Below are 22,966 nucleotides of genomic sequence, written 5' to 3' on the forward strand. Positions count from 1 at the left end.
AGCTTCCATAGACTTTGTCCCGCATCCCGCGTGAGAGTGCACACTCTGCACCCGAGTTCCCTAGGCCTCCTGCTAGTAATCTAAAGGTTCAGTAGTCCAGTCCTAGCGATCCCAAAGCCTCTGAGAATCGTTACTTACCTGCTAGTAATTCGCATTCCACTTTGAAAGTATATGGTTTTTCGTGCCCCTCGGGCATTTGTGTAACGTGCTAACTTAAAAGTATTTTCGTAAGAGTTTTGTTGTGTGCTTAGCACCCTGTCCTCATAAAGAGTACAGGGTTGTTGTGATTCTAATAAATACATTGTTTATTTTCATAACACTTGTGTGGTGTCCTTTCACTGGGTGTTCAAGGGGTAATGTGATGGTAAAACAGCTGGCTTAACACGCCCTCTAGAGTCTTAGCCTTAGACTGCTCGTATCCATGCTACTAGGATAGCTGGTCTATAAGGTTGACTTACAACCAATCATCAATAAGGGTTGTTTGGACTGATATATAGTGATCACTAGAATAGTGAGCACTGCACATCAGGCCAACTTCTCACACGTGTGCTCTGCACACACTCGGAGGGGTTTAGGGCCTTTTGTCCCCTCACCTATTTGCACCCGGACCTACCCTTTTTGTACACTATCGTGTGCTGTGCGCCTGGTATTTCCCTGTACCCTAAAAAACCCTTCTCTCCATAGATAGTTTCATTATTGAATGCTGAAGCCAAGATCTTGGCAAAGTTGTTGGCCTCCCGCCTGGTGGGTGTGATATCTAAACTAGTCGTCCGGACCAGTCTGGCTTCATGCCCTCTAGAAATGCATCACTTAACCACCGCCGCCTTCATGCGGTGATGGGACATATATATACACTGAGAGAATATGCAGTGGTGGTGTCTTTGAACGCCACCATGGCATTTGATACAATCGAATGGACATATTTATTCGCAATGTTGGGAAAGTTGGGGTTCCGCCCCAATTTTGTTAACTGGATTAAACTCCTATATTCTGATCCTCTAGTACAGGTAGTCGTAAACAATAAAAAATCAGCGACCTTTGGCCTGCAGAGGGGACAAGGCTGGGGTGTCCATTGTCCCCATTTCTCTTTGCATTCAACGCTTGAGCCTCTCGCGACTTTGGTCCGTAGAGATCCTATCATCGGAGGAATGGGAAGATCGCATCCCCCTTTATGTCGATAACATCCTACTATACTTGGCGCCGCCCAAGACCTCAATTCACTAGAGCTCTCAACATCATTACTAATTTTGGCAAATACTCAGGCTATACCATCAACTGTGCCAAATCACTGCTATTTGTATTAAAAGGTCGAATCCCGTCCCTCCCTGGGGACTGCAAAATGGCAGTGGCCACAATGGGGTTTAAATATGTTGATATATACATCAGTAGAGATCGAAAACTATACTACGAACATCTCCTACCACCGCTGCAAAGACTGCGACAGGACCTGGAACACTGAGACTCTCCCGCTCGCACTCCTAGGTAGAGGAGCTCTAGTTAAGATGATGTCCCTACCCCGCTTTTTGTATGTACTACACAACTCTCCGAATCCGGTCCCCGCATCCTATGTCACTGCCATAGAAAGCACACGAAGAACATTGCTCTGGGTGGGAGGGACACCCCGAATAGCATTCGGAAAACTGGTAAGGGGATGGTATGACTGGGGATAGGGCTCCCAGACATGAAGAAATACTACTGGGCAGCCCATCTGGCAGCCATCAATCAAGGTATATTCCGACTGCAAAATGATCGGGGGTACAGAATGGAAATGTGGCTTTTACCTGGGGGAATCTTACACCAAGACCCTCTACGCCAAACCGAGCAGATTACAATTAACGGTACCAACATCGCACTCGGTGCATACATGGCATACCGTTAATAAAAGTCTGGGGTGGGCCAAGAAACGTACGCAGGCCACCCCTTTGTTTGACACGGAATGGCTGGATAGCTTAAGGAAATCAAAAGGATTCGACAATTGGGATACAAAAGGACTGTCCCCCGGGTAGGAGACTTGTGGAAAGGGGGGAAGGTAGTAACATTTTCCCAACTACAGCCAGAATGAGTTGGCCAACTGGGAGAGATTCAGATACTAACAAGTGCAGCACGCCTTACTGGCAAATATTCAGGCGGGGAAGGCCTCGCCATAGGAAGATAGATTCCTGGATGAATTTAGGCTCATGAAGGCAATATCACTGACCTATAGTAAATTGATTAATCACACTCCGGACCCCCTTGCCCTACTCTACAGAAAACGGGAGATGGAGCTGGATGATGAGGATTGGATGGAGGTGCAGGCCTCACCCAGGGAAGTCGCTATTTTGTCCAGACTCCAATTGCTACAACTAAAGATATTACATAGAATTTACTATTCGGGCCAGCTCTGGTCAAAATGGCCTACAAGATAGACTCTGACTCTAGGCGAGGTTGTGGAAGTGAAGGTACATGTTTCCACTTTTTTGGGAGTGCAACTAGGTCGGTAGATATTGGATAGAAATTCACCGCACATCCTGGGAAAGAAATTGGCTCTAGAGGCTAAACACTGCCTGATAAATATTTAGGACCCAACAGATTTATGTAACAAAGAGAAAATATGGGTGACACTGGGCCAGACTGATGCCAAAAGAAATATTTCCAGGCTATGGGGCTCACAGAAAGCACCAACACTGAATGCATGGGAAACTGACATGGACTGCTGCATGGTCAGGGAAAAAACAGTGTATGTCTCAAGGTGATGCCCGAAAAAATTGATGCAAGTATGGGAGAAGTGGAATGTAAGGGAATATCTGTACTCCGCCTCTTCTGACTCCCCCCCCCCCCCCCCCATCTCAATTAAGAACTTGTTGGACAGAGATGGGGCAAAATTAACGTAATAGAGAATGGTGAGATTTCTTCTATACCTGAAAATACTGATCTATATCCCTTCTTTCAACTATGTAAAATGTGTAAATTAAATAAGTATGTTAAAATAAAAATATCTATAAAAAACTATTTATATAGTCTTTATCAGCATAGCTCCCTCCCCCTTTAGTAATTACATATTTGCCCCCGCCCTGCCAGTGGATTATTCATTTTTAACTGCTATTGGTTGTTTGAGTGTCTTGTTCCACCTCCAGTCAAGTTCTTGCATTGTAAAAGAATCGAGGGACTGTTGCCCTCGAGTGGTATCTTTTTATTTTTTATTTTCCCCTCGTGCCAATGGGAAAATCATTATTAAAATGCTCTTTATCCCATTCATTTCACAAATGCTTTCCAGGTAACGCCAATGAGATTTAAACTGGTGTCTTCCTGTCAAAGGATAGTCTTACCCGTTAGACCATGTCTATTGATTTGTTGCTGAAGCTACTCAGGCCCATATTCCGCAGTTCAAAATCGGGTTAATTTCACTATTCCTTGGCAGCCATTGTGGTCCACAATAGGGAAGTACATAGGGCATTCTACTGTTTTGGTTTCTTGTTTAGAAAGGGAGGGATGCTTCCCTGCTTTTTCGGTGCTTATTAATGAGCCACATATACCTCGGAGACCATTATGTTATATCCTCCTTGCTCTCCCATCTTTCTCATATGCTTGGTGCCATTTGGGAAACGATCCTTAACGAGATGCTTTTACACTTTTTTCCACAAATGCTTTGCAGCTTCAGATTTTTGGTGTTTATGTTGTTTTATATGGTGCAAAAGACATTTGAACCAGGGGCGTCCGTTCTAAAGTTATATTTTATGCACAAGAAAATGTCTACTGCTTTGTAATTTTAATATAGCTTTTCCGCAGCCATTATGGTCAATCTTGTTACTGTTTTGACTCTTAGTTCCTCGTGTGCTTCCTCCTGGTATTTAAGCTCTTTGTTGATTACATCACAGATGTTGATCATTCCATCTTTCCTAATGCTCTTTCCCCTGGAGTGAGTTTCACATGTTGGACTTTTTTATTTTGTATATGATGCCGTAGAGAAGATTCATTCAGTGGTCTGCTGGTCTAGGGTCAGACTAGATATACTGCCTGTAGTTCTGTGTGACACTTTGTTTATATTGTGCACACTACAAAGTTCTTGGATATGTAAGTCAATGCATTAAATTCCTAGATTATCTCAGACCGCCTGCGATCTCTTCATTAAGTTGAACCCTGGCGGTGTACCAGGCATGTTGATAGTGGACCTTGAAAGCAACTCCACCCTTTGGCTTTCTGTTTTGTCACTTTTTTCTTTCTGTTCGTTTTAATCTGTTCATCTGGTCTCATGGCAGTACACTTAGCAGGGAGAAATAATTATTAAAAGCAGGCGGGTTAAGGAGAGAAGTACTAGTTTCCAATGAGTGGGAACTGTATCATGGAGTTCTAGAGAAATTATTTGACCATATAAAGGCCACTAATACAAAATGATTTCCCCCTCTTTGGTACTGTGTAGAGTTTTGGGGCTATTGCGTGAGACTCTTTCAGACTTGTTTATAAATCCTTGATCTACAGATAAGGCTTCCATGCAACCTTGGAAAACGGCTTTTCTTGCTGTTACCTGCACATGTGAATCCATGAAAGATGGAGAGCTGTAGTTGTAGGCAAGTCACTTTTTTCATGCCTACCTTCACTTTTAGGAAGGTAATGGTGCTGCTTTTCCTTCTTTGCATACCATATGCCTTGGCAGTAAACAGATGGGGCAAGCAAAATATCAGTTCTTGCTAATCTTAGCTTTAAACATGTTCTGTATTGGTTTCACATGTGACCTTCCCAGCTCACTCTATACAGTGGAAGAGATGGGTTTTCTCTCTCGTATGGTAAAAATTAAGGGATTTGGAATACAGTTGGGACGTTGTCATGAAGCCTGCCTGAAGCTGAAATAAAATCTTAAACATAAGTAAATTGTAATCTTCTGCACCCAAAACTACATGGCAGGCAAGTACATAGAACGTGACACTGCAACACAAATCAGCAGAAAAAAATACAGGGGTTACTGTAAGAAAGTGGCTCTGTGTATATACTGCACCAAAGTAAGGTTCAGTGTGCACAGAGTCCACAGTCCCCAGAGGTATGGCAGAGGCTAAAGTTAGATATAACCTTACTCTCTATAGTGGTAGCTTGGTCGAGCAGTAAGGCAGTATCGGAGGACAGTGTAAAGCATTTGTTGTACACACTCAGTCAGCAAATGGTCTCACACACTCGAGAACTGAACTCTAGGCCAATTGTTTTGTATATAAAAATATGTAGTTTATTTTAAAACCACAGTACGTATCATAAATACTTTCTCAGAATTAGATGTTGCAATTAAATATTTTCAAATAGCAGTTTACTTTTAAATGCAATAGTTGTTGCAATATGCAAAACAAGTTTATACACAAAATAACATGGAGCTCAATGGGAAGTTTTAAGTAAATGTAATAAAATCACTGTACGAATGTTGTTCTTACTCTGGGCTGGATCCTGAATTCAGCCCTGATTCATTGCCAGTAAACTGTTGAAAGAAATCGTTTTTGTTACACAAGCGATTTTTAAGGAATATTTGTAAGTTTTGAAAATCAACTCTTTGAAGAAATTCTGGTGAAAACCAGGCAATGTATTCCTATGGTAGAGCCAGTTAAATGTAAACTCGTGCCTGAATGCCCGACAGCTTTAAAAAATATATACACACTCCGATGATAAATTACGCACTTATATGAAAAGGTGCTCATTTTAGTATCCAGGTCATGCAAATCTACTGCTGTTTAAGGCTTTTTACTAAAGTTCCATAATTTTTTTTAATCGTTTGCCTGTCAATCCGCACAACTTTTGGCCTGGCAGTCATGGTTGACAGCATTCAGAATCACTCAAAAACAACCCAATTTTTATCCACGTTTAAAATAGACAGGAAAATAAATGGGTTTCTGTCTGTATTTATCTGTAAAAACTGAAAACCGGGAGCCTTAATTATGACTTATGTCTTTATTTTTTCACATACAAAATTTACATTCTATGATGGCAGTTTTTGAGCCAAGTAATTTTTTCAGGCTGCATATGTTTTATGTATATGCATATTACCTACATATATGTATATATGTATGTAGATATATGCATATTATTGGTTATTGCTCCGGGGTCCCCGCGTGTGGGCGGGACTATTCAGTGCTTATGGCTTTGAGTATACACATGGAAGAGAACTAGGATTACAGGTAAGTAACTTATCCTTCTCCTCCACGTGAAGCTTCAGCCTTTCTAATCCATTTCCTTTTTAGGTCTCGCGACCTGTCAATGCGCATGCGCATTGAGCGGAAGCGAGACTATAGGGCTTTAACCAGACTTTAACTAACTGGCGATTTGATGCTGTGCCCGTGTGCTTTTAGGTCAATGCGCAAGCGCATTGACCTAAAATGTGCGTGCACAGCATCAAATCGTCAGCCATCTGTTCCCCAGCTTGGTGCCGCTCCACCCCCTGCGGCATCAAAGGCTTTCACGGCCGGCCGGCCGTGCTTTCACTTTCACGGCCGGCAGGCCATGTCGTCGCATTTCTCCTCCCCCCATTCCCCCCTCCCCACAGCAATGCAAAGAGCTTGTTGTCCCTACCCCCATCCTTCAATAATAATTCCTCTTGCGCATCTTATAAATATTTCCACAGACTGTTGCACTTTATTTCGGCCTCGCATGCTCAGGTGCTTCATGTTCGCTGCTTCTCTTTCTCTCCCATTCGTTACTCACCCACGCCTCTTCCTCCCATCCGTTACTCACACTGCCCCCTCTGCATCTCCCTCTGCCCCACCCGATTCTCAAACTACCCCCTCTGCCTCCTTCTGCCTCATCAGTTGCCCACTCTCCCCATGCCTCTCGTTCTGCCCCATCCGTTCCTTTTACCTCTTCTGCCTCTCTTTCTGCCCACTCGAAGTTCATACTCAGTCTCTTTCTGCCCCATCCGTTGTTCATACTCCCCCTCTGTTTTTCTGCCCATCCTTTGCTAATATTCCCCCTCCTCTCTTTCTACCCTTTCCTTTCCTCATACTCCACTCTGCCTCGCTCTCTGCCCCATTCGTTGCTCATACATCCCCGCCTCTCTTTTTGCCCCATTCATTGTTAATATTTCCCCCTCCGCCTCTCGTTTTGCCCCATCCACTGCTCATACTGCCCCCTCTGCCTCTCTTCCTGCCCCATCCACTGCTCATACTGCCCCCTCGGCCTCTCGTTCTGCCCCATAAACTTCTCATACTGCCCCCTCTGCCTCTCTTTCCGCCCCATCCACTGCTCATACTGCACCCTCTGCCTCTCTTTCTGCCCCATCCACTGCTCATACTGCCCCCTCTACCTCGCTTTCCGCCCCATCCGTTGCTCTTACCCCGCCCTCTTTCTGCCCCATCCGTTGGTCTCACCCCAGCTCTCTTCCTGTCCCATCCGTTGCTCATACCCCCGCTCTCTTTCTGCCCAATCCGTTGCTCACAGCCCCGCCTGCCTTTCTATCCCATCCCTTGCTCATCCCCCCTCTCGAATCTCTTGCAGTTCCGACCCTGCTTTAGACGCAGGGGTCTGCTTTCCTCTTTTGCACCCCTTGTCCTACGCTTCTCCTTTTATCTGATGCTGTCCCATCACTTCCTCATTCTCTATTCCCCGGTCTCGTCCTGCCTCATTTGAAGCTGATGCGCTCCTCCCGTTATCTGTTTCTGCCCAATTCCTTACTCACAACCCCTTTCTCTTTCTGTCAATCCCTTGCACACACTCTGTATCTTTCCCTTCCTGTCCCATCCCTTCCTCATACTCTCCGCCTTTTATCTGTCTACCCATCCATCGATACTACTCTGCAAAAATGTCCCTCCTTCCCTCTCTCTAAGCCCGTCCCATACTCAAGCTCTCATCCTTCGCCCTCTTTCTGTCCCATCTCTTGTTCACACTTTTCCTACTCCCCCTTCTGCCTCTTCCTGGCTCATACTACACCTCGCCTTCCTCTCACTGCCCCAGCTCACGTCTCCCGTTTCGTTCTTTTTCTCTCCCGTCCATTGATCATCCCCTCCCTCCCCGCTCTGCCCCATGCACATACACTTCACCTCCCCGTTCTATTCCTTCTTGTGCCCCATCATCACCTTTCTTTATGCCCATCCAATGCATATACTCTACCATGTCCTTAATTTCTGTTGCGCCCTCTGCTCAGTCTCCTCTTCCTCTTCCATCTCTTGTTCATACTTCCCCCCCACCTCCCTTTGCCTGCCTGTTTCTTGCACGGACTCTCGTCCTCCTCCATTCCACGTTCATTTTACCCTAGTTTCTTTTCTGCCCCATCCTAAGCCAGGCGCACTGCGACTTTCATCTGTTTATAGGCATAGTGTTATCTCTTTCTGTCCCGTCCTTCGCTCATTCTCTCCCCTCCACTCTCGTTCTGCCCCTTCCCCTGCTTACATTGTCCCTCTTTTATCTGTTTTGTCCCAAGTGAGCTTCGTTGAGGTTTTTATGCCGTGTTTTCACGGAATACGTTCTACTGGCACCGGTTACGGTAATGCTTACCAGAGTACTGACCAGGCATGAACATTGTCAATTAAACAAATGTGGTGTTCACAGTTTCACTTTTGCCCGACGCACCCATTCTAGTGCTTCCTGCCATCAGCAAATTTAAAAGCTCGACACTGAGGCATGTTATAGACTCCCCAATCGATGGGTTACATTACTTCCTTTTTAAATAAAGATTGCTAACTAAAAAATAGGTGAAATGATGACTGTTTCTGTTGGCATCCATGCCTAGAAAAACAAGCATTGGCATAGCCAATAGGTCTCGCTTTTGGGACCTTATAAGTATTTAGTTATGCAGCAGCACAATATCCCTGGTGCACCAACATTAACTGTTGCATGGTTAAACACTTATAAGGTCCCAAAGGCGAGACCTATTGGCTATGCCAATGCTTGTTTTTTATATAATTAAAAAGAAATGGTAGTATACGGAGTTTACCTAATCAGGTTTGTCATGATTTTCTTTAAATTCATCAACAAGAATTTCCAGTCCATTTCACTCTTAAGCGTTAAAATGTAACTGTCTAGCTGAACAGTTGAGCATTCTAGGACTAGGCAGTTTCTATGAACCTAAAGGCTGCAGTGTTGGATCATGTGCATAAAATGTATGTTCAAAAAATAGAAATCTCAGACGCAGGTATTTAAATTTAGAATATATTTTCAGTTTTTTAAATCTATTTAAAATGTGAATTTGGGTGTAGGTATCTTACTCGTACTAAAAAATAAAGTCCCACAGTCCTTTAAAATTGTTTTACTTCCTACCACTGTTGCAAGTGTTTTACAGATATTACTGGACATGCGTTTTGCCTATTCTCATTGATAATCAATAGGGAACACAAGTTTGCTATCAATTGCAGTAAGTTATTAATTCTTTAAAGCAAAGTGAGTAAGGGATTTTTGTTAAACAGTGACCGTGTTATGCCTTCTATAATTTAGCTTCTTTGATACTCATTCTCCTTTGTTTAATTGAAGAGAAACTAGTTCATGAAATACGTTTAGGAAAGTTTGTCAAAATGGCAGTTTTACATTCGTGATAAACTGTTTTCCCAACACTTTTTCAAATTTTTGCCTTTGGGTACTTTTTCATTTGTATTGCACACCGTTCTTGTATGAAATATTCTTGTGATTGAAGTACTCTGTTTCTGCATCTGTAATTGTGTTTTCTTGTTATGCATCTTAATGCTTTGTTTCTCTTCAGGATGCAGAAAATGCCATTCAGCAAATGGGAGGTCAGTGGCTTGGAGGCAGGCAAATTCGAACTAATTGGGCAACTCGGAAACCCCCTGCTCCCAAAAGCACATATGAAAGTGAGTCTTCATGCTTCTAATAATGATCCCTTGCCAATGATCGCTTATGTGTGTTTTACATAGGTGTATTGTAACTTGTTGGCAATATTCTGTCAGAATAAATGGTGGTCCACTTGCAAAAGCACTTAACCATTGAACACAGTCCTGTTATGCTCTTGCCCTGAACCCATGGCAACCTTTAGAGCGTGCCATACCACCTGCTGCAGTCTTTTTCCAAACTCAGTCCCGCTTTACTGCCTGCCACTATTTCATTAGTGCTCTCTACAGTGTATATTTTCAGTCTTTCGTTTTCAGTACATCTGGGGTCTCCTACTTCGCTAACCAAATTGTCAAGCTGAGACTGCCGTGGGAGCTTTTGTACTTAAGGGGTTGAAAATGTACCATACTGCATTTTTATGTGGTCCTTGTGTTTTCTCCAAGTAGAGTAAAACCAAAAATTTAAAATCCTCCTCTGCTGGAGGTGAGCTCCATTTAAACATCTGGCCAAAGCATAGTTGTACCCCATACACCAAAGTGGAGGCTGTTATCCTTTAATTCTAAGTGCATGGTGGTAGCTGGCTATAAATCTTAGGTATAGTCCTGTTCACCTGCACGTCAAGGTAGTGAGGGTCCCGGTTGACCCTCCACTTGGCCCTCACTTGTAAAATATTAATTGTGCAAATAAATGTTTTCCAGCTCCAAGAGTGTGTGGGTAGGTGTCCTATAATTATGTTTTTTCAATCCCTGAATCTTGGCTCCCTTCTGTGAATTATAGAATCGTTGCATACAGGTATCGTAGAACGTGAACACCGCTCAGCAAGCTACAAGTTCTGAGGCCCAGCATTCAAATGAAGAAACCGTGGCATCCTCAAACCCTGGTCTAAATGTGCGCAAACAAGTGCTTGTAAAGAGTTAAATGAATTGTTGCTACATGCGAAAAATACAAATTCCGCTCTGGCAAGGTTTGCCAACGTTGGCGCACGGCTGCTATAGGACTCTGCTACATGACTCTACTTCTGTGTTCCAAACCTGTGGACACAATGCCTCCCAACATGGTCGGATCTCATTCAATGTCAAGCAAACACACTTGTGTGTGGAAAGTTTATGCATTGTAAGAAAGAATCACTGCAATAGTTGGAAAGTCTTATTGAGCACAACAAAGGCCATGTCCTTCCAGTCTCTGGCAGCTTGTTTTGTGATGACAAATGCATCACTAGATGGTTGGAGTTGACCTACATGATTTTGAACCAAAATATATGGGTCTGAGGAGGAGAGTCCGCTTCACATAAACCTTCAATAGCGGGCCCGAATTTAAAAGAAAAAACTGTGAATCGGGGAGCTTTTTTCCCCTATCATCCATTTCGAGTTTGTAGACCCAAATGGCAATCTTTGAACCAGAGTTCTCGGACCAACATGGAGCATGTCAGAAAAGTCTGTTGCTGTTACATTGCGGAGTTCTCAGTCCCTATGTCCTGAAAGTGAGCGAGCCAAAAGATGGAAGGAAAGGCATGTCACTGTGTCCTCAAAGTGAGTCAGCCCTAAGGTGGCAGGGAAGGCATCCTTTACCTAAAGCTCACATAAAAGGGGAAGAAGGCAAAGTGGAGCGTTATAATGTAGGTGAATGTGCAAGTCCCATCTCTCCAAAACAAAATACTCCCTCCCGCATTTACTGGCACATGCATCAACATTGGAGTTTGCGATTCCTTAATTGCGAAAAATAAGGAATCGCAATTAAGGTATCGCCAACTGCAATGCATCAAGAAATCGCTAAATAAATTACGATTTCTTAAAATTCCTTAATTGCGATTCTCAATTTAAGAATCACAATTCAGGAATCCCTTCCCGTTCATTCCTATGGGCCTAGAGGCCCATAGAAATGAATGGGAAGACATTCTCATTTTGCGAATCGCAATTAAGGAATTGCAAAATGAGAATGCAATTTCAAGGGTGCAGGGGGGGGTCCAAAGGACACCCTGTTGCACCCCTGAAATTTGACATTAAGTACATTTTTCACACACACATGCCCCAAGGGCATGTGTGTGTGTAAAATGGCACTTTGCAAAATGCACTTTTGTTCATTTTTAAAAGTTTTTGCAAATTACCATGAAGGTCAACTTCATGGTATTTTGCATCCCTTATTTGCGAATTCGCAACTTTTAAAAGTTTGATGCATTGCATTTAAGGAATCTCAATTTGAGATTCCTTAAATGCAATCGCAATTTTGCGATTTGTTAAATTGCAAGAACAAAATGCATAATGCATCCCAAAAATGGAAATTGCATTCGCAAACGGCCGAATTTTGCGATTCAAACCGTTTGCGAATGCAACTTCCTTTGATGCATGTGCCCGTTAGTGCTTGAAAATTTGTCGGGCATGAATGTGATGCGGGGTGAAGTACAGCCCATAACAAATCTTGTATAGGTTTCCTGTCAGTCTGTGTGTGACACTAAATTATTGGACTTTTATTTATTATTTTTTATAATATCTCTTGTTTAGGTGATCAAGAATCTTGAGTTCTGGAGACTCTTTTCAGTAATTGACATATGAAGATTCCATTTTGAACTACAATTAGTTGTCTTTTTCTGCTGCACAGATGGTATCTTACATAGATGCTTATGGGTCCATTTAGTCTATCATGACACTTTTGTTGTACAGATAGTGGTGCTGTAAAAATTAGAGTTATGGCATACTAGTGGATATGGAGTACTAGGCCTCTCAACCCCATTGAGTGCCTTGCAGTTAGTTTACTGAGGTGGCGATGCTACACATTTCCACATTTAATGTGTACGTTAATTTACTACTTGTTTACCCTTCATTTTTGTGACTCCCTGTTTAGTGAACGTTAATTAACTCAAGTGAATATATAAAAAATTATTGAAATGAATTGTAGTATTTCCCGAGTTATAGTTTACAGTCCAGTAGTGTATTTGGAGCCATAAAGCTAGGACCGTTCATTGAAATTGTGTGAAAGTCCTATCATGCATTTTGACATCTGAACTGCATCCGACAAGGTATTTGCATTTCCCACTCACACATCCACAGTCCCTCTAAAAAAAAAAAGTCATGAGCAATTAAGTGATATAGTTTATCTATGTACTATAGCCTGATCTCATTCTTTTAGTTAACTTTTACTATTCTCTAAGTAAAACGATTTTGAAACGCGTTCAGGAAATGTTGAATAGGTTCTCTTCATATATGTGTGTTGAATATATATATATATATATATATATATATATATATATATATATATATATATATATATATATATTTACATATTACATCCAAACGGGAAGGCTAAGACGCTAAAATTGCAATGGATTTTTCATTTATAATCTCGTTTACAAAATATTTCTGTACATAAAACATGCACTCCTTAGTGTTTTGACATAGCCCTTTATTTTCAAGGAAAAGGGCAAGTAATAGCAGGCTACACGACCATAGGCTGCATAGAAAAAAAAAACACAACAGTAATAAAACTGGCACTGTGCCTTTAAGACCTCCCTGCTCCCATCATGCGCTACAGGTGACAGGTCAGTTCTTTTTCCGGCTCCTTCTGTGAGGATCCTGGAGCATTGAGCTCGTCCTTTTTTTATATTTTCCAGTTACAAATTGGTTTCCTGGTAGTTTTTCTACTTTCACTCTGTTTTTGGCTGCTGGGTGTCTTTTCTAGCTTTTCTCTGACAATTTTGAGAATATGTTCTGTCCGAAATGCCAGCATTATTCAATAAATGTCCTTCATGCAGAAAGATGGCAAAATCTGATCCACACTCCGTCTGTATTGTTTGCCATCCTTGCACAATCCAGAGAAGTGTTTTTATTGCCAATAGTTTTCCAAGAGGACACTTCAAGACAGAGAGGGGATCAAGCTACACGCCTTGCTGGAGAGAGGAAAGGGATTAAAAAGTGGTCTTGGGAATAGACATGCTCTTAAAGAGCCCTCCTCATGATAAATCACACAGGGGCAGATCAGTAAAGAAACTGCATCGTTCTGCTTCACCAGTGTCAAAGGTGAGAACCTGATTTTTTTCCGACGCCGAAGGGAAACACATACATGGCATGCGACGACGTCGAGCCTCCACTGACGAAAGGCAAGTAGGCGTCGAGACCCATCGCTTTAGGCTGGGAGTCCGTGAGATCTGAGAAGCACAAGTCGATGCCGAAGAACGGACTTGGGTCAAAGTCGAAGGAACTCCTGCATTGCCATTCACTCACGTCGCTGCAGCAGTCGGTGTCCAGAATGCTGCCGTCGAAGCATTGACTGTCGATGTCGACCCACCAGAGTCACATAGGTGGTTGACGTTGAATGTGTCGCAGTTGGTGTCACCAGTTCGATGTCGAGGCTTACCTCTCCGTGGTGTTCACTGGAGAAGAAGCGGAATAGACTTTCCTCCCCTTCAAAGAATCCTATGGCAGTGACGGGCTTCACAACGTCGAGGCCCTTCTCGCCGTCTATTGAGGCATTGAGAAGACTAAGATCAAAGTTGAAATCCAGACGGTCGACGTTAAGAGAAGCATCTTCTTCCCAGGGCATCAGGATCGTGCAAATCAAGCCGGGGGGGGTCTCTGGTTTCTGTAAAGCAGACACCTCCTGTTATTCAGTCTTCAAGGTGGTTGCAGAGTGTCCGGCGTTAGAGAGTTCCACCAAGAAGTCCAGGGTTAGACTTCTCACAAACTTACTCTCCTTTGAGTCTCTGCTGGTCCTCCACCTGCATCTTCTACAGGAAGATCTCCACACACATCTCCAAGGACGACATGGTCTCCTCCCGCAAGAGATTCCTATCTAGAACACCCCTCAGACGTTTGAGATCTCATCATTCCTCCATATCATGAAGCAAACTAAGATCATCGTTGTGGTCTACATCATCATGATCGTCTGAGAGATTACTCACACTCTGCCTGCTACTCCTCCGGTTATGGTGTCTCCAGTCAACAACATGATCATCTTTAATGAAGTCCTATGCAGAGATGCCAATCAGTTGAACATTGAGATGCCTGTACCGACTACCTCTGCATTGGTTATATTTGAGACTGCATCACAGGTCTTCAGCAAAGCTTCTGGGTCCAGGGCCTGCTTGAACCAGAATTGCAATTTTTTTTTTTTTTTTAACACCTAACACCTGCTGCAATGGAGTGGGCGCCCAAACGCATCACAAAGAAATACAAGGCACCAGACCAGGATCCAATGTTCCTAAGAGCAGATCTTCCACTGGATTATGTTGTGGCAGCAGCCATTAAGGCCCATCCAGGAGTGACTTCCTCTTCAGTCCTTCCTAAGAAGGAGAGTAAGCACATGGATTCCCTGGGAAAGAAAACGTGCAATACTTCTGCGTCCTTTATGAAGGTGGCTAGTGCCTCTGCACTCCTGGGGAGGCACGACAGGGCAAACAAGATTTCCATGAAATATTGCAGGAAGGTGGTCTTATTCGAACCAGGTGATCAGCGCAGCTGTGGATGCCTCGGATTTGGCAGCACATGGGTACTCCCACGGCATTTGTGCTAGGCGTTCGTCCTGGTTACGGCTCACTGGTCTCAAGTTGTAAGCACAGTGCAGAATCCTGAACCTTCCCTTCAGGGGAACCTCCTTATTCGGCACTCATGCCGATATGTCCAAGATGAAATCTGAAATGGACATGTTGAAGGCAGTCGAGTCGGCCTTGAGAAGCGTAAAGATTTTCAATGCAAATACTGACCCTATGATCGTCTGACTTTTCAACAGGGGGTACAAAACCCTCACTGGTCGAAACACAGCAACAGCAGTCCAAGTCGCATTACCACCAGCGTTGATCAGGAGGAGGAAGCGGAGCCCCCAGACCAGCACCTTCCTCAGCAATGCAACCTGCAAAGCATTAAGCACTGCCTTCAACCCATCCTAGTTGCTGACTCCGGTGGGTAGAGAGGTATCCTGTTTTACCTGGACGAGTGGAAAAACATCACAAAAGACAAGTGGGTCCTCAGTATTGTACAAAATGGTTACTTGCTCAGATTCAAGTCCCCACCTCCATCACTACCACCTCAGGGAACGTATGTACAGCAACATTACTTACTTCAGGCAGAGGGTAATACTCTACTAAAAAGACGCTATAGAGGAAGTTCCTTTACCGCAGCAACGGCAGGGAATATATTCTTATTACTTGGTCCTGAAGAAGAATACTGACTAATACTTGATCTGAGATGTTTGAACAAGTTCATCCAGAAAGAAAATGTTTTGATCTTAGCGCTGCACCAGATTTTTCCACAACTCCCATCAAGGGGACAGGATGTGTTCCATAGAACTTCAGAACACATACTTTCACGTGCCAATTTCCAGAAAACATCAGAAATTCCTGCTTTTTCAGGTAGCATCTCAACACTTCCATTACAAAGTCCTCCCGTTTGGGCTCAAATCAGTGCCCCGTAAGTTCTAAGAATGCATGGCAGTAGTCGCTGCTTTTCTTAGCAAGCAGAAGATTAGTCTATCCGTATCTGGACGACTGGTTGCTGAAAAGTTTGTCACCCACTTTGCTGCAGAAACACCTTCAATGCTGCATTAGAGTGCTAGGCTGTCTGGGCCTACAGATCAACTACAAAAAGTCGATTTTAAACCCAACTCAAAAGATTAATTACCTGGTGGCGTCTCTGGATAGCGCAAGCGATTGTCCTTATGAGGAGAGGTTATCCTCAATACGCAATAAGTGCTGCACTCGCCTCAGTCTCAACTTCCCACAGTCAGACAAGTGTCCTCACTCCTGGGCTCGATGGCATCCTGCATCTTCATTGTCCCAAATGCCAGACTGTAAATGTGTCCTCTACAGCAAGCGCTGGAGGATCAGTGGTCGCACATCTCAAACCGTTAAGAAGACACAGTGATTCTCCCTCAGTCAGCCAAGGATTCACTCATATGGTGGATGAAACGATCGTATCTGCTGAAAGGAGTTCCTTTCCATCAGAATCTTCCCAGCCAGACCATTATCACGGACGCTTCCCTCCAGGGTTGGGGGGCTCACATGAGTCCTCTCCCAAGTACAGGGACTGTGATCAGAAGCGGAGCAGGGGTATCATATCCAGTCAGTATGTTAGAACTGCTCCTGTCCATCCGCGCATGCTTCCTATTATTTCAGACGGACAGCACCACAACCATGTATTACCTGAACAAACCAGGAGAAACTAGGCTGAGACCCCTCTCACAGGAGGCTCAAACCATATGGAAGTGGCTACTCTCAAGGAAGTTGACCATTTTTCTGCAATTCACCTCCCAGGTACTCTCAATGTCCATGCAGACTCTAAGTCGGAACTTCGTCGCTCACGAGTGGGTGCTAAACAACAAAGTCGCACAGGACATCTTCCAACGATGAGGTTTTCCAGACATTGACCTGTTTGCGTGCGTGCGCATCAAACGCGAACTGCCTAGTCTTCGCATCCAGGTTCGAATGAGTTTACCCCTGTGGGTGCCTTTAAAAGTCAGCATTTAAAATGTTATGCCCAGTGGGCTATATCCATATCTATATCTCTCAATCAGCATTCCAGGTTGACTCACAGCTTCCCCTGCAAGGCCAAACGCGTTTCGGGCAGCTTCGTTTTTTTATTTATTTGCTCCTGTGTCCCCACGATTGGGCGGGGGACTATTCAGTGCTGAAGACTTTGGAGTATCACCTTGGAAGACAACTAGGATTACAGGTAACTAATTTACACTTCTGCATTTCATTCAGTATTAAACTGCTGTTAACCCCTAGGCCACTGTGAAACTAATGAATTGGTCATAGTCCTTCTTGACTCTTGACAGTTTTCTTCTAATAACAAACCTTTTCATTCCAGCAAATACCAAGCAGTTATCTTACGACGATGTTGTTAATCAATCCAGTCCAAGCAACTGCACTGTGTACTGTGGTGGTGTTACGTCGGGACTGACGGGTAAGTTTTTTGAGAGATGTCTTTTTTTAAGCACCCAATGAATTAAGTCTTTCTAACTGCTACTCTCCGTATCCCCTTTATTTCAGAACAACTTATGCGCCAGACGTTTTCACCATTTGGACAAATAATGGAAATAAGAGTTTTCCCTGACAAAGGCTATTCGTTTGTTCGGTATGATTTTTAACATTTTTTTAGAATTACTTTGTTTTACACACATTTGTTAGTTTCAGTTCAAAACTTTTACAGTAAAATTGTATTAGAGAAATCAATCAATCCACTTTATTCGATTAAAATCATAACAGTACAATACAGAACTAACAGACGATAAAAACATTTAAATAGAAAAATACTTGAGATCATCATATAAATTTACAGAATTTCCAAAATTTTGAAAATTAAAAGTTCCCATACACCCAATCGATCTTAAGCAAAATTCATGATCAGGTTTCTGTTTTTCTTGAGCCTCACGGCAGCCAGAAGAAAACACGCAATATAAAAAATGTCGCATGGGTTACTCAGCATCTATAAATAGACTAACGCTTGTCTGACCTGTAAAAAGCCCCTTCTCAAAATAGGTATCGAAAATTTCCTGCGAATATCAGTATAAAAATGACAAAACATCATAAAATGTAAGGTTTCCTGGGGTGGAAAGTTGTCACACTGACAGGGATCTGCATCTTCAGGTTTACACCACCCCGGAAAATCCCCCAGTGAGAGATGGATCAAATTGAAGCGGACCCTAGTTAGGAGCCATCGATGGAAAGGCTTATTCACCAATACCAAATAGGGTTCAATAAGAATAGTTGTTTTTATCAAAAAATGTGCCCTTGTATTAGAGAACTAATTTATGGTGCTTTAGAATAAGTTGAACACACTCTTAATTGACACCTGATTGTATAACTTTATTTCGGCACAACATACTTTTTAAAAAATTGGCACGGGCAGAATTATGACCACATTGCCATGTTGATTTTTTGAAAATGTTATGGAACTCTCCAGAGTGTGATAACATTAAAAAACCCAATCCATTGGCTTATCTACTGTCCAGCTTGGAATCTTTGCCGGACACAATCCTAGTTAGAGATTTGAGCATGTGCTGATTGACCATCACTCAACTCCAAGCGACTTTTCAAAAAAAAAAATCTGCATTTTCAACTGTATTTGTCACAATACATTACTATTTGTGTAATGCTTTTCCCTATCGAAAGGCTGCTTCAACCCTCGCCAATTGTGTGGTTTGCTTTCCAGGGTTTTAATCGGATTGTGAACTCTGAATAAAAAGGGTGTATCTGCTTTAGGAATGGGGAAGGCAGGTGTATTAGACCGTGCACAACTATAAATACCTCAAAAGGGATGTATTAAGACCACCGCCAGCGGGAATATGTAGCTTTGACTGAGTGTACCCTTTATCCCAGATGACTCCCATCAAGGGAATGGAAGAGCAGAGAGGGGTAGGAATGGAGGCATAAAACGTAATGTTCCTGCCACTCATTTTCTGCGCCCTTCGACTCTTATCTGTTTGCGATTAAGGGTATCCTCTATCTTGATGCTGAAGCATTTGGCTTCGAGGAAATACTTGTTAAATGATGGTCAGCCAGTTGAATATAGGTGGAGAAGTGTGGCTCACCGATTAGAGCAGCAGACCCTGAGGCAGAGGTCTGGCCCGGGACCAGGGTTCAATTCCCGACGCGGCAGGGTCTTGGGCTCAATGTCCACGAACTCGATAATTCTCGCCTCGGTGCCTACTCTAATCAATGGTCCCACTCTGCAACTCTGGGCAATAGCTTGCTTAATCTCCACAACGGCCTCAAGCGCTAGGATGCCTGGCTTCACCTTCGGGGTGCCCAGTAGAGGGCATCTCACAGGGAAAGCCAGGAAGGGTTCCACAGCGGTATACAGCGCCAGGATGCCTGAAAGGTGATAGTGCGCTTTACAAGTATACATACATTTACATTTAATAAACCAAAGGAATGAAAAGGATTTTTGACAGTGAAAAACCTGTTTCACAGGTCATGTGTTTTGGATAGCTGTCTTTAAAGGATTCTGGTCTGACTCGTTAAGATGCCATCTTTTTATCTAGAGTAAATCCTATGCACCAGTATCCCACCATTATCTAGTCAAACTTTTTTTCTTTTTTTTTTTAGCAACTACCCTAGCATTTTAATTGTAATGAGAACTCCAATTCATCCATCACAGGATAACATGGAGCACCGCCCTCCATTTAAAACTGTTTAGCTTTTGTGTGATGGTTCGCAGATCATGGTAGGGACTCCTGGTTTCATGTATTGATAATCATTCGAAGTATTCTATTTACTTATCTGCCATTAAGGTCCCTTTTGTCTCTTTACAAATAAAGTACTGACTAGTCATTCAAGCTATTTATTGGGGGGAAATGGGGTGTATTATAGCCCTTTCGTCTGTCAATCCCTCAGCTCTACCCTTTGTAGTTGTGGCACTGAGCAGCAAGTCTTGTACAGAGGAACAAGTGTTAAAGCATTTAAACAGCACATAAACGTTAGGAGAAATCGACATGAGACAAGACATCTGACACTAATTTATGAAAATAGATAGTATTTGCATAAGAATATAGACACTAGAATGAAATAGATCTGCAGGAGAGTTCCAGAGATATGGATTTTATAAGTAATAATCAAAGTATTTTTACTCAACTAAGAAGAGGCCATTGCAAATTCAACGAATGACACTTACCCAAGTTTTCTATGAAAATTTTCTAAGTGTCAAAGCAGTCAAGGAATAGTATTTGGAGCTAACAACTCTTCCAGGCAAGCTAGCCAGGGGACCAGCAAACACCTTGGAAACAGAAGAATCAATCCTCCAGCAATTCCAGGCACTTTATCCGTGTTGAAATGGATCCTATGGAGTGATCTTGATGCGCAAGGAATGAAAGATGCTGAAGATGCTCTATGAATGCTGTGGATGCGATGTGGTTGAAGGGCGTCTTCTGCAGGGATTCCTTTGAAGATGGTGAGGGGGGTCCTGGTTGAAGGGTCGACATCCCATGAGGTCCTCTCCAGTCTGGCCAAAGTCCAGTCACCTTTGGACTAACAGTTGTGGTCACAGGCCAATCCTTCCTGGGTTCTGAAGGTCCCAGCTGCTCTTAGACAGCACTTTGGACTCCTTGAAATGGGTGCAACTCTGTGCATCGGGTCTTGGTCCCTGGTAATGCATGGCAGCTGTGTTTCTGTCATGAAGACTTTAGGCTACCATCTTGCCCCAGCAGGCTTCTTCGACTGTTGTCTTCCCTGTGTTGCAGATCGGTCAGTTAGCTGTCCCTTGGAGTCTCCTGTCTTGACTGGGCTCTGGAGATATCTGCTTCTTGAGCAGGCTCCATCCCGCTTTGCTAGCTACCATGTGCAGCCTTCTGTGCAGCCTCTTTGCTGTCCCCTCAGTGCAGCAGTGCAGTGTTTCTGCCAGGCTGGTTGAAATCTGCGTACTGGGTGCCAGCGGTGCCCTATTAATCTTCAGAAAAGGCCCTCTGGGCTGCGTTTGGTACCCAATAGGTGACCAGGTTCCCTCCCTCCTGATGACCACTTTCTGGGAATTGGGACATTTGGCTATCCCAGGATACACCATTCTGCCCTCTCCCAAAATGACGAGACCCCCTTCTCGATACTCCAAGCTCTTAGCCCACCCACAGAGGTGCGACTACCAAGGGGCTACATGCCCCTGGAAAACTCATTTGGCAAATGGCTTCTCCTCTCCTACACCAGTGCCAGCCGGACTGCGTAAACAATAGAGCACACCTCTTCTAAATGTTAATAATTTGCACTTCAAAGGTGACTTCTCCTTTGAAGTTTGCCTTTTGGGATAACACCCCTGTGGCTTACTGCAGGAGGGAGGTAACCCATCCCTCGCATGCAGGCCTCCTTTGTGTTTTTTCCTGGGAATCGTTAGCCTAGCTTCCCAGAAGGGCAAAAAGCTGTCTGCAGACAAGCCCTGTGTACATCCGTAAACAGGTACTGGAAACCTTGGACCACTAAAGTGGCAACTTGTAAAGTTGGACTTTTCCTACCAGTGACATTAAATTCGATGTAATCATTGAATCAGATTTAATGCTCATATTCCTTTGATAACAAACACCAGCCTAACTTGTCCCATTCAGAGGTTAGCAGGGCTGGGCTGCTAGCCTATATCTGAAAGAAACAGGTTAGTATTAGATTCCTTACCTTAGAATATCCCCAGGCGTCAGACTGGATCCGGAAACTTTTGCGTAGCAGTACCCTTGCGCGTCGGTAGGGGTCGTCTGCAGCTCCAAGTCCGTCGTTGGCACCGGGATGACGCCGCCGTAGTACTTAGACGCCGCCCTCACGAGCTGACATCCGTTTCTATTTGTTCCACGCCAGCAAGCGCCGATCCGGAAAGTGGTACCCTAAGTCAATTTTTGACTAAACTTTTTCAATCATTTTTGATCTTTCTTCGAAGTCTAACGACTCCGACGGTGCCGATAGGGATGCCCGGGTTCAAGCCCTGCGTCGACTGCAACCGACTGTCGGTTACCGACCCCCATCGCCGGTTACTGACCCCCATCGCCGATGTCTTCATTGCCTGGGGCCCGACCACGATGACAATCCATGCCGGGCCATGACGTCTAAGGCTAGGCGAGAGCGGTCCCGCAAGCGACTCGAGCTCCGGCAGTCGGCCCCGCGCCGTTCGAGGTACCGGTAAGGAAGGAGGTCGAGGAACCGGTCGCGGGGCCGGAGTCATCACGGCTCGGAGGATAGTCACCACTCCTCGAGCTCCAAGTCCTCAGGTAAGAGGCACAAGAAGTCGAAGAAGCGACATCGCTCTTCCGACCCCCCCCCCCCCCCCCCCTGACGCGGCCGGGGGTTTGTGCGACACCGCCTGCTCCATACCTGCCGGTCCCTGGGCAGAATGCGACGCCGGAGGAGATAGACGCCTTCCTCACGGCCATGAGGTTCGCCTCGGTGCCGTCGAGTGCTTCGGCGCCGACTTTCGGCGCGGCAGGGCCCTGCTGGATCCGGGTCGTCGCTGGTCGACCTTACGACCTCGCCGGCCCCTAGGGTGTCGCCTCCGGCCTCCTCCGGTCCCCCCCATTACCCCCCTCCCCCTCGACCCGGTTCTGACGCCGGAGCGGCATCGCTAGACGCCGCATTCGACGCCGATGGGAGAATTTTTCTTTTATGATCCGGCCCCATCATTTGACCCAGAGTACCAGGAGATGGGTGGCGAGGTGGTTTGGGAAGGGTCTGAGGACCCTGTGGCACGTGAGTGCCAGTCTTATCAGGACTGGGCAGGTGAGCTAGGGGATGCCAGTGGTTTGGACACTTCGCCAGACACTGGTTTTGTCTCTCCTCCTACCGTGGCTACGGAGGAGG

The 22,966-nt window shown here is 44.4% G+C and overlaps 1 protein-coding gene across 2 annotated transcripts in view; it reads left to right on the top strand.

Annotated features, from left to right (window-relative positions):
* TIA1 (TIA1 cytotoxic granule associated RNA binding protein) overlaps positions 1 to 22,966 on the top strand; it is a 229,701-nt gene that overhangs the window by 107,675 nt on the left and 99,060 nt on the right. For both annotated transcript variants that reach the window (XM_078666720.1, XM_078666719.1), the window contains exons 8-10: positions 9,635 to 9,743; positions 17,514 to 17,609; positions 17,696 to 17,780. In XM_078666720.1, coding sequence (XP_078522846.1) covers positions 9,635 to 9,743; positions 17,514 to 17,609; positions 17,696 to 17,780 — 290 coding nt within the window. The remainder of the gene's footprint in view (positions 1 to 9,634; positions 9,744 to 17,513; positions 17,610 to 17,695; positions 17,781 to 22,966) is intronic.

This window comes from Lissotriton helveticus, chromosome 11 (assembly GCF_964261635.1).
Source record: "Lissotriton helveticus chromosome 11, aLisHel1.1, whole genome shotgun sequence".
NCBI lineage: Eukaryota > Metazoa > Chordata > Amphibia > Caudata > Salamandridae > Lissotriton > Lissotriton helveticus.